The sequence below is a fragment of the Haliaeetus leucocephalus genome, unplaced genomic scaffold (genome assembly GCF_000737465.1).
Source record: "Haliaeetus leucocephalus isolate CR32 unplaced genomic scaffold, Haliaeetus_leucocephalus-4.0 Scaffold147, whole genome shotgun sequence".
NCBI lineage: Eukaryota > Metazoa > Chordata > Aves > Accipitriformes > Accipitridae > Haliaeetus > Haliaeetus leucocephalus.
In genome coordinates, this window is record NW_010972583.1 from 1486378 (window position 1) to 1499606 (window position 13229).

The 13229-nt window shown below is 37.0% G+C and overlaps 1 protein-coding gene across 2 annotated transcripts in view; it reads right to left on the reverse strand.

Moving 5' to 3' along the window:
• The window catches only part of LRRC7 (leucine rich repeat containing 7), a 102093-nt gene that overhangs the window by 47794 nt on the left and 41070 nt on the right, over positions 1-13229 (reverse strand). For both annotated transcript variants that reach the window (XM_010561505.1, XM_010561504.1), the window contains 4 exons: positions 11593-11737; positions 9485-9557; positions 3931-4060; positions 3408-3523 (listed from right to left, as the gene is read on the reverse strand). In XM_010561505.1, the coding sequence (XP_010559807.1) occupies positions 3408-3523; positions 3931-4060; positions 9485-9557; positions 11593-11737 (464 nt within the window). The remainder of the gene's footprint in view (positions 1-3407; positions 3524-3930; positions 4061-9484; positions 9558-11592; positions 11738-13229) is intronic.

A 13229-nucleotide genomic window follows, 5' to 3' on the forward strand; every position in this document is an offset into this window, starting at 1 on the left:
GATGACCCTGAGGTATCAGGATGAACCTGCAGTGAACAGATCCCCAGTGGAAGACTGTGTTCCCTTTGTAAAACTATACATCCATGATGATCAGCATGGATTGACAGTCACGGTGACAGAGTCTGTTCCCTCTGCAAGGAAAGTAATGTCCAAAGATGCATGAGCAACTGGACAGCTGCCAGAATGGACGTGAAATCCTCTCTGGTGTCAGGAGGAGAAAGTCATAAAAGACCGACCAGATAAATTCTGAAAGAATATGCGATCATATGTACAGTCCATCCCCATTTGTTATATAGTACAGGGAGGAACAACTCCTCCTCAGATTTGTGCAAAGGTTGGAGATTTCAGGCCAAAAAGGCTGCATCAGCAGTGTTGGTGTGAATGCGTCTGCCTTAGCAGCGGAGCCCACAGAGGCCAGGGCTCAGCAGGTCTCGTAACATGCTGAGAGCGAAAAGGCTGATGCACATCCCAGGACCCAGGAGCCAATCACCATAGGGTGAAGCACATGCACTGACCCCTTGGCTCTAGAATAGCCTTTCTGCTGTGCTTGCGTGTCTGTCTCTTCTTCCAATGGCTCGAAGGGCTATCCAGGAAAAGAGCTGGTATGCTCTACCTCCTCTGTCATATCTGAAGCAGGAAGAGTAGAAGGGCTAAACTATCGTGGTAACATGGAAAGGATCCTAGCAATAAGTGGAGCCCAAGTATGCTCCTTATTTGCATGTACATGGTGGACTCATTCAAAGAAAGAATGGATATTGCCTTAATGTTAGTATGAATGCCAAAATGGGAAAACAGAAACGTAAAAAAAAAAATTTTAAAAATCCAACATTAAGATGGTATCTGAACTTTGTCCAAACTCTTTGGTGCCAAAACATTGAAACTTTTTAGTTTCATTAAGGTGGGAAGTTCCGTAACAAAAGCATTATCAAGACACCTCAGCAGGGCAACATTTAACCTCAGGCAGAATTGATATCAACAAAGGAGGAAAAATTTACTCCCCAAATTCCTCAAGAAAAGTACATGAGACAAATCAACCAGGTTTAAGGGTTGAAGGTCTACGGCCTGAGTCAGTTCCTATCTCTCCTAGTCTAGACTGTGCTCTCTCACTAGTTCTACAATGCTCACAACGCACTGCATAGTTTTTCAGCTTGACTTGAGAGAACAGCTTCCCACCCCAACAGGCAAAGGTCCTGTTCTCCTGCCCTCCTCACACCTGCTTTGGTGCACAGCCGCTGTTTACCTTTAGCTGGCTTTGGTGTTTGCCAGACTCCATGGTGAGCAAATGGACTGTGAGGAGTGTCATAAAATGAACATAACAAGAAGAACAATAGCTTTTTCCATTTTCAGTGAGATAAATCAGCTCAGTGACTTGTCCAGTGAGCCCTGAGCAAGCAAAAGGGCAGATGCAGGGTTACCAGCCAGCACTGAAGGGGGAACGGGAAGGACACCAGCTGACACATTCCACCCCAAGGAACATCACGTCATGGGGATGTAATTACCTTCCTCCCTAATGGACATCCCAATCCTCTCTTACACCTGGGAAAAAAGGAAGGTGGGGCCGAACTGCTGTTTTGGTGGCATCCAGCTGTCAGCTCAGCCTGGTCAGGAAACCTTGCCTGCTCTTATGACCTCCACTGCCTCCTCCAGGCAGTGCACCACCTCCTCCCTCTCTCACCTCAGCAATAGCCCTCATAATCAGTAATTACACATGAAGTCATGTGCCTGAAATCAGCAGCTGACCTGGCTGAAAAGTAACTTGGCAAATAAACGGGAAAAACAAAACACCCCCCCTCACACACACTAGTTTTCTGCTTCCTCAGCACAAACTCATAGCACAATTACAGGTTTGAAAAGGAGGCAGAGTGATCCAGCTCAGATTGGGTTTATGTGCCAGGGAAGGCACCCTGCAGCTGCAACTCCCTGAACTCCCAAGAGGCCCCAAACCAGCGCTGTCCTGCTGGCTCCCCACTCCTATGCCCACTCTGTGCCTCCTCCTGCATGCCACTACAGCTGGCTGTGCAGCAACAAGAGGGAACAGCCACTGAAAATGTCCAACTGAAAATTCGCCATATTTCTGATAGGCTGCTTTCATCTATATTACTTATGCATTCAAGATCACCATACACCTGAACAAAACCACCCTAGGACAGGACAGGGTATATGGATGCAGGAACAGCGAAGGGAAGCTAGGCTGCCTTTGTTGGCAAGAATGCCAGCTTGAGTGATTTTAAAGTGTTGCCTGAAATACAGTTTCAGACTCTAGCTGTACAGATAAAAGCACAAATGTACACTGCCGTGGTGACATACTGATGGGAGAGTACTCCCTGTACTTGGGAAAGCACTGGAACCTGAAACCCAAAATCAAGAGACCCAAGATTTGATTCTGGGACTTGGACAGTTTCAATACAAACTAGAGTTAAGTTTAACTTTATGGTCTGGTCCATACATAATGTATTTTATAACACACAATTGTAATGCGGAAAATCATCTAACAGAATTAAGCAAATAATTTTAAACAAATATATTACAGAGATTTCTACATTACCTCATTTTATATTTTATGCTCAACCTTAATTTCAACAATGAAACTGCTGACAGTATATCAGACACAGATGTGGAAAGTCCTTCCCCTAATTTTTACTGCGTATGGATGATAATTACTGGAAACAAAATGGTATTCACACACCATATGTTGCACTACCAAGGAAACTTGTATTTCTGTGGTTATACTGAAAATTAACATATTCTTGGAACATAGGCATGTATAAATCTCAAGGAAAATTCAGTCTTTTCTGATGCCTATGGCAGCATGGGATAGGTATCAAGAAAGGCTCATTTTAACCATTAAGTTTCTCAGAGGAATAGTCATGTGCATAAGAACAGAAGAATCTGTTTTTTTGACAAAACCTTTGCTCTGCTGAAGGAAATAATAGAAAATTTTCTTTTGATTTCAGTGGAGGCAGGATAACATGCTAGTGTGCTTGCATTTAATGATTTCCTATATATCAGTTGTCACAATTTTTTAATCATTAAATATTACGAAGTTACATACAATTCTAAAGCCAAATATCACATTTCCACATGGAAACAGCAGGAGATAAAAGAAGTAAATATGTTTTAATCTATTAAAACACACTGAGACCCAGATCTTGGCCCCATTCAAGTTTTTCTTTGGATGCCAGTGGAACTAAGACCAAACCATAAAAATTAAAAAAAAAAAAAAAAAAAAAAATCAAGATTTTTTCCTTATAGTTTAAATAGGTTTTAAAAAGTAATTCTAAATATTATTTTTATCTTTTAAAATATATTTTATATAAATGTATTTTTACAAATACCTAAAAAGAATAGTTTAAATTTTTTTTAAAATAAATTCTTATAATGCATTAGAAAAATTATGTGAACTATACCTGTTATCACTCAGATTTAACACTCTCAGCTTCTGCATCTGACCAATTTCATCAGGAAGAAATTCTAGCTTGTTAGAGCGCAGAGACATCACTGTTACGTTTTTACAGCTTCCAATCTATAGGAATGAAAAAAACAAAGATGTTAGGATACCTACTTTGATAAAATTTATTATCACTAACTTTTTACGTCAGGAGGTGTCCAAATTGTGTTTTTACTGTAAGTGACAGAAAGCAAAAAAAATACAGAATCTAGTCAGAAAATAATGCTCTCCCTTTGTCAGTAACATCAGGGAAATGCCTAGGGTTACCTGCACTACTGTTCTGAGTGATACTCTCACCTTTACATGGATTTACTAATTTACTGGTTTTATTATTTTACTGTGGAGTACGTAAGAAAGGTTTGGTGTTCCACATCATGCAGAAACAATTGCTTTAACAGATATTTTGTCTGAGTAGGGATGAAATCTTGGGCCTACCACAAAACATTTCAATCTGTAATTTAAAAACAGAATCAGCTTCTCACTTCTCTGGGCAGCTCAGGAAGGAAATTCTCATCCACAGCCAACGTCCTCAGGTTATGAAGGTAGCCAATGGTAGAAGGTAAGGACTCCAACTCATTACAGCTGCAGTCAAATTCTTCTAATAAAGATAAACTGAAATTGTAAATACACTTGTTAGATGCTATACAAGGACTAGATAACAAAAATCAACAATCTAAAACCTTTGGAAGTTTTAAAGCATCACACTACTACAGACATCATGCCCTGAAGAGGGAACCTTTATTGCAGATTTCCCTAGGAGAAGTCTATAATAACATGATTTTAGGAACTATTAGGAACACGGTTTATCAATCTTACCCAGTAAGGCAGTTTAAGAAAGACCACTCAGTTTCCCCACATTATCATTCTTACTTTTTGTAGTGAGGAGTATTCCAAGTAGTTCAAACAGACAGTGATCAGGGCAATTCATACCAAGCTAAAGCATTAAACCAAAAAGTTTATAATCTTAACATATAAAGACAGACAACAGGTAAAGAAATACCGCTGGTCAGAGCAAAGGTAAGGGAAGCAGAAATTGCCTCCAGGGTACATTCCAACTGATGCACTTGACATCATTTCTAATACTAATTCTAATCAGTAGTAAAAAAAGATGAACTTGGACCCAAACTCAGCAAAGTAATCTCAGCCTGTTGTAGTCAGACCCAGCTTTTGTAAAAGTGCTTATCTTTCACATGTTCAGAAAGCTGGCTAAAAAGTGATCTTCAAAGGGTATCTGTATGGCAAGGACTGAAACAAAGCAGACCAGAGTAAGTAATCTTCTGACACTCAAGGTCTCTCTTTTAAAAAAATGAAGTAATCTCAATTTCTGTCTTGTATCTTTTTTCCTAGACTGTTGTACTGTCAAATTGTGAAAAGAAAGAGACCTGACCTTTCCTCTACGTAATCATGTTTTCAGGAAAGAGGATGAAGTAGAGACAGCTGACAGAGACTCCCCTGTTGAACTGAAGTCTGGGTCAGCCACAGTCCCCAGTACCAGAGAGCAGTACGTATAAAGAAAGCACAGCTTGCTAGTGCACGGAATTGGCATTCAGTATATCCCTGCATTTTATTAGCCATGAAGAGGTTGTGAAATGAGTTGGAGATTTCATACCGAGTCCTAAATGAAAGGGGCCCACATCATAAAAGCCACCGCCTTCTCTGACAGCAGCTGGCACCTACGCAGAATGAAAGCCAAGGAAACGCCAAGAGCTGACCAATGCAGAGTGCTGACAGTCAGCACTTGAACCTCCCCACCCACCGCTGGTCCGGAATGAGACGGCCTTCAGAGGCGTTTTTCTGCTCTTCAGGACCCTGTCCTAGCCAGTCACACAACCCACAGGACTCTTTTGAGTATTTGCTTTTCCCTGAAGACAGCAGGTAGTATCAGGCAACACTTACACATCAATCTTACTTTGGTGATTAAAAACCAACAATTTGACCTTTGCTAATGCAAGTAACGCTTACCAACAGGAATATATATGTGTAATACATGTTATATAGAGAGATACATAAAAACATATACATATTACATATGCATTATGCGCATATACACACACATATTTAAAAATATTCTGAAGAAATATCTACTGAACCTCTTATAAAATTAGGCTTGATATAAAGATTCTTAAAATGAATGCTGTACTGCACTGCTCATTCAGCTCACAGAATATAAGTTTTATGACCCGTAACAAATGCCATTGTTCCCTGCTTCTGCTGCCCCTTTTCTGCTCCACATGTACTACCTTTTTCTCTCAAGTGCTTTAATTAATAGTAAGGTTAAATGGCAAGCAATTATTTCTTCCTCCACGTTTGTCATCTCCCACTGACAAAGGGACTAGGTGCCCAGAAGATTGTCTGGTTTTTTTCCAAATGTTTTGGTAGATCTGATAAAAAGTTTACCTCTGCTACAAACCTTGCTCCTTAGTATTTATATGAGTCACAGCTGCAGGACTGGACCTTCGCTGTACGTCTAACTTACCTTTATTCCAGTTTATTAATTAAAAAAAGGTCGTTCAGCCTTCAAATTTTATGAAACATGAAACCAGAAATAGCTATTCCTAACATGGAATTCTCAGAACTTTCCTCTAATTGCTGTATTTCAGTAGACTGAAAAGCCAAAGTGAGTCATACAGTGATTAGTGAAAGAGATGCATGGAATATACCCAAAAGCTCTGCCAGGCTTTAGTTATAGCTTTTCTTTAATACAAGCTCTGTATCCACCACAGTTGATTTCAAACTAGATACAAAACAATTTCAGTAAAGGCAAAATTCAGTCATGTTTACCTACTTCATACAGAATAGGTGCTTGACAGTGGGAAGTCCAACTGGAAAACTTGTTAAATTGCAAGATGCATACATTCTTCCTTCTACTCATGATAACACAACCAGAAAAGCTTGAAAATAGATAAGCTAACTGAGAACTACAGCGTTTCCAATAGCAATCAGAAAATCTGATACTCTGAACAGTAACTGTGGAAGTTTCCCTGACAGTGAAGAATGGCTTTATCAGACAAGAGAATTTTATTTGAAAGGTATTGTCTGGCACAGACATTCTCAGCTTCCTTCCTTCCTGATGACATCAGCAGCAGACAAATGAAGAAGGCCACAGTAAAAACACCAAAGTCAGTGTGAAACTATATTTTATCTCTGTAACTACCACGGTTAAAAAAATATGCACTTCAGAAGGTGATTTTTCATTCATCATGGATTAAGTTAAAATAACAGCTATAATTCCAACAATGCTAATTTAGCTAAAATATCATTAACCATACTGTCTTCTTGGGCTAAATTCAGATCATACTTGATAGGTTTAAAGAAAGGCAGACAAAAATCAGATATGCACCTGCTGTTCAGTTTGGCACCCATTGAAATAAGGCAGTTCACAGTACATGTCCTAAGGTAGATGAGGAATATTTTTAGACAGATTAGTAGAGAGAGATTCATGGAGAATGAAGACTGCTACGAATAAAAGAGTAGTTCCAACCCACCTCAGCCCTTTTCTCCCAACAGCCACCCAGATAACTGCCAAAGCAGCCCAAATCCTAAGAGTTAGCTACACCCACTATTTGTCCAACATCAGGCAAAAGGAATTTTGCAGACCCAGGAACAGAATTTTACACTTTCATTTGCAGCATCTGGTACTGTCAGATATGGTATAGACTAGACACATATACAAAACACCCATCTAACACTCATCTACACTGGCTCTTGACCTACTGCACCATTACCTATGAGGGGGTCACGACTTTCCTCATGACACCTTCCTACCGACAAAGGGGAAAGCATGAGAATTCACCAGGGTCCTACAGATAAAATCTCCAGTCTTTGGGTCCAATTTGGTAAAGTACTTAATCAACGTGAATCCGCTGATTTTATGTGGAATGTTTTATTAAGCTGGGTCTACTGTGCACAGCATCTTGCAGGGTCAAACTCCAAATGCCACTTACAGGCTTGCCCTTTGAACAAAACTGCCAAAAATGTGGGTGGTGGTTCACTATTAGCAACATCGACTCAGACAGTGTTGAAGTGCTCTGTGTCTCATCATGAAATTTGTTCCTGGAGGGAGAGTTCCCTCCTCCACACTGCTAATCTTTGTGTGACAATAATATACTCTGCAGTGGGTACTACAACTATGATTTAGGAGAAAAAAAACAGTAGGAAACTATCCAAATGGATGAGTCAGAGAAAGGAAGTTCATTTTGATGTGGGAGACACTGTCCTCATTAAAGTACTTCATTTAAAAAGCACAACCAATCACTCAAAAATAATGTGATAATATTAGGTGATTAGCCTACTGCTCTGCATATACACCGTTTAGAACGGCAGTATGCATCTTTAAAAATGTAATTAAGGCTCCAGGACAAACAATACTGAACAGATATTAGGTTAAAAAGGAAGAGGGGTTTCCCTGCAATTTGAGAAATTCAATAAATAATAAAGGTTTTAAAAGGTCTTAATAACTGACCTCCAAAATTGTTAAAGATAATGGTGGACATTATACCAACCTTTTCGCAGAGTGTGCAGTACCACTTTGAGCCTTACAAGCTTTCACTGCCTATCAGAATTTATTGCCACACAATTGTTTGTGTAGCAAAGATCTGCCCTTTTGTGATTCATATGACCAACTTTTAATACTCTACATGAACATCACATAACTGTAAAGACACTGCAAGAAGTACAGCATGGTAGGTCAAACCTAAGCTTTCAGTTGCTACAGTTGTAATAGTTCACAAATTTTTCCTGAATGGCATACCAACAACTAAATTACTATAAAATGGGTGCGGGAGCAGTAAAGCACTGGCTGTGCAAGTTAGAGATTATTTCTATTCTAGAGACCTCACTGTACTATCATATTTCTGGACAAGTCTAAATGAAGTCTTCTTGGCTTTAATTTTGGAAGCCTCAGAACAGCCCTGGCTTAAGAAAACTACTTCTAATGGAACAGTTTGTTGAGCTACAATCTGCTGAAGAGAGAATGGTTTTTGCACTGAGAACAAAGGCACAAACCGTGAGCGCAACTCTGCTCACAGATGCCCCGTTCCCAGCGTTTCATGCTGACAGCACAGAATTGGTATAAATGGTATAACCATGTGTTCAGTCACACCAGGAAGACAATCATTACTTAGGCTGAAATCTGCTTCTTCTGCATGAATACTACTGCTGGTGCAAGAGGAATGATGGAAACACTAGTGCTATAGCTGTAGAAGGCAGCCAGGGACCATATATTCTGAATTTTTTTCCAAATATGAGTTTATCTAGCATTTCAGAAGTAAAATATGCAGAGGAAGAGGCATCCTACAAAAATATCAATGTTAAAGATATGTTCTGCTAGAAGGGGATATGTGCAGTGTGAAACAACATAAAGAAGCACCTGTTTCTGTACTTGGAGACATGCTTGCATCTGCGTTCAATTTTACAATAAATTGAAGGTTTCATTTAGCAATAAGCTCAAGACACACAACAGTACAAGACAGAATTTTGCACCAGTGATCATGTAATATCTGACAAAATGATAGCTAAAGGCCATCACTACTGCTTTTCATAATAAGATCACTTACATGATATTTTCACATTTTGATGTAGACACCTATGAAATTGTCATGACTTTTTCATTTATGTTACTTCAATATTTTAAGAAATCTTCATACATATGAGGTTTGTGGCCATTTTCTTTTAAGCATCAAGTACTGGCTGTTGCTATGGAAACAGACGTATTCCCCCAAATACTTCTATTTCTTCTACTTTTGCCGCTCTAATCATCTAAATTGCAAGTGATTCATACAGAAAAATACCTCTGTTCTTTTTCTTGGAAAATATGATACATTCCATCTTATCACTTATACCAGTATAAGTCCACAGAAGTAATAGTGTTGCTCCAAATTTAAATGTTATCAGCTGGGTGTTAGGCACACATTTCAGAATTGTTTTATAATTCAGTACATCTTTGTCTTATTTTTTATTTTAAAAAAACCTACATCCTGCAAGCTGGAGGGAAAACACATTTTACTTAATGTTGAAAATCATGACACTTATACTCACTTTCCAATTGCATTTGGCAGAATTGTAAGCTGATTGTCATCTACTTTTAAAGTTGTAAGCCTTTTCAACAGTCCTACAAAACAGGTAACGAAGAAGTAATAGAAAAATATTTCACATTAATCTTTTTTTACTTTCTGTAATCTCCCATATCCTTAAACAAACAATGATTTCTAACACTCAATAACTTTGATCTAGATTTTAGAAAACATCTGTATATAGGACAGTACACAGACACATTCTTGTCCCTTTGAGAATACGTTTCATCAAAATGAAGCACTGATTAAATGTTAAGCTGAACTGCAAGTGAAATATTAAATGTATTTCTGCAGTCTTGAAAAAAACTGTAAAAAAAAGAATAGTATCCTATCTGTGTATTTCTACTTATCTATTAATGTTTCGATCAAATTCAAGTCCTGTTGCCTTGATTAAAAGGTGCTTAGGTCATAACAGGACATTAGGCAAATTATCTAAAGTAAATGCCACATTTCTAAAGCTTCACAATATGTAGGTATAGAAGAAAACCAGAATCAGACCGAAAACTAGAATCAATCCTGAATGCATTTGTATATATGGTTAATACTTATCATTAAAAGAATTATTATATATCTAAGTCTAAGCAGATGCATAACTGGGTAACATTTACCAAGAAGGGAATGAAACTTCTGCTTTACCAGTGTGTAACAGCAGAAGACGATAAAAAAGTAAAGAGAGAAAAAATGGGGAAAATATTGCATTATAGTGCTAGAAACAGAGCTTGAAAAACATTTACACCTTCTGGAAGTTATTGACATTTCAAAATCTGTTTCTTTCCTGAAAGGATTCTGGATATACTGAAATATCATTTTTTAAATGATCATTTGTAATTAATGTTAAGAATAAAACAGATTAATCACCAATATAGAGAAAAAAGTTAAATTGAATGTGCCATAATTTGAAAGCTGAAGCAAATGAAAAGTATAATTAAAAGAAACACTACTCATTTCAATTGCAGAACATTTTTGTTGAAAGCTTTTCCAAAATCAACATGTTCCAAGAAACATCTAGTTTTCAAGAAAATTTTCTTTTAAGAGGAAAAAGTTCCACCAAAATGAATTTCAGCAAGCTCTCATTTGAAAATGCAGTATTAAAATGAATCTTTTTGCTTTACTTCTGTTAAATCTATTATCATTCAGTAATAGGAATTTGGAAATGACAACTGAATATATCTAATTGCAAGAATGTATACTTCAAAATGTAAACATTTATTCCTTTTGTGCAGGAGCTAAATGCCCTCTAAAAATCAATCTGCATATGCATATCAGAAAACCATATAAAGCAAAAATTCTAGAATTTATGGTGAGATGTAGAAGACCAAAATAGAAAATAGCTGTAAAAGACATCTAGTAACATTCGTGTAGCACAGTATTATTAATTCGCAGTACATTTTGGAATCTTGACTAAGTTGATTTGAAATTGGGGAATTTAACAGTTCCATGTTCAAAAGGACACATTTAGGAAAGTGAAAAAGATGATGATGATGATATAGTGGGCTCATCGGCTAGAAGCAATAGAAGAGAGGAAAGACCTTAAGTGTTTCTAAAGAAAATATAAGGGATCAAGACTGAAATGAAATATCCAGATGTATAGAATCATAACCTACAATCACTTAGCTTCCAGAATTTCTATATATTCTAAATAATTCAGAAATTCTATGCATGCAATATAGTCAAAAGCAAAAATGAACAGTTTGAACTATTTCTTTGTTTAATGCTCTCATATGGAATTGCATTACTGTAACTCAGAGTAGCAATTTCCTTCAAGAGTTTCACACTGTTAACATAATCACTATTATACTTACTTTCAAATTTAGATCAGATCAATTATATCTTTCTTTGCTTATTTTCTTTAAAATAGCAAATCAGAATAATCAATACCTTCTAACCATGGATTTTTTTCCTGACTTTACAAAATTATCTTCATGGACTGTGCAGACATAAATGTTTCAAACTCTGTCGGAATTTAATGGCAGTTCTTATTCCAGCTATTGTCAAGTCCCATAATTACAAAAAAAAGATATTAAAGAAATCCTTAACTGTAAAAGATTACAAGAAATCCTGAGCTTTTCTCACCTATAGAGTCTGGCAGTTGCTGCAACATATTGGATGACAACAGGAGATCTTCAAGTCCTTCACATCCTGATATGTCCAAATCAACAGTTTCTATCCTGTTTTTTGACACATCCAGGTACACGAGCTGTTTTAACTTCCCTATAGACTTAATAGCATGTCACAAAGTGTTACTTGAAAAGATATACACTGCATGCCAGTTTCTAAGTTTAATTAAAGACAAACAATAGTAATACAGGCTTATATTCAGTTATGTCAGCATCCTTTTTACAAGAGTTATTTCACTGATCTGCTCTCTGCTTCTAAGGAGGCAGCTTCATGTTATCTTTAATCATATCTGAGTTGTATAAAGGGAAAATCTCCCTTCCACACCAACATTTGCCATTCTACCCATGTTAATAGTCAAACATAACCTTTGTTTCTAGCACAGACTACTTTTTTAAAAACTGAATTATTAACATTGGAAACCTGGCAAATCTCTAAATCTTAAAATCAATTACCAGTTGGTATTTCCTTTCTATTTTTAAAAGTAAAAATTTAAAGCTAATATTAACTGTTTTAAACCTCTTGTTTTGGAGAAGGCTTTCATAAAACATCATCTAGGGTCTACTAGAATCAGATGCAGGAAACATGGATTATTCACTGAAAATAATTATGCTCCTTGAGATTTAGTTCCATGACCTACTGAACATCTTCAACTCTAAATACCCTCTTCAGGGATTATAATAGCTCAGCAGGACCATGTTTGGAACACATTTTAGCTCTGGATATATTAACCAATTTCATTGTGAACAGAAAAGAAACAGAATAATGGTTAAAATGTTTGTGCACACACTCTAGTATATCTGACATTTCTTCTACTCTAACACTGCAGCAACAATACTGCAATATTGGTGTTCTTGATCTCCAGCTGGTTTCAGTATCAAGAGGTGGTTTCAATATCAGCTTTTCTTTTCACTAACAAAGCACTCAAAGTGGATATTCGGACAGTGACTGAAAATGATCATTTTCTTTGCAAACATCCTGCTTAACACAAAAGATTAATGTAATCTATTTATGACAAAAACCAGTCATTGCTCAATGCAAAAAATTGAATTTTTATTAACAAATGTTCAAAACTGAAAGAGGAAGAACTACTTCTAACACCTAGACATGTTTGTGCTAGATATAGTTCTACATTTTCCCTGCAGCCATGAAGAGCATTATTATGTAAAACATATGATCTGTCACCTGTGTGATAAAATGCTAATGACGGGGATCCCTTTCTCCGGTCATAATCAGTGTAGGTATTTTAGAGTATTTAATTTTAATAATTTATGGCAATAAAAATTGAAAATCAAAGTCCTACTGTGGGGTAGCAACAACTCAGAAACAGCACTAATATATAACCATGACCCTAATGTTTAGATTGTAAAATATTTTTTGTTCCATTTCTAAATGGAGTGCTTTCTGGAGGAACATATCTTCATTCCACTGCCTCAGAATTGCTTTTAATATAGTTGAATCTGTACATACCATCTGTTATTTTTAAGTTTATTTAGATTACTTAACATTTCATCTTCCTTTTTAAAACATGTGGGTTTTTATAAAACTGCTAGTTAATGCATGCTGACTGCGAAGACAATAGGAAATAACTTCCC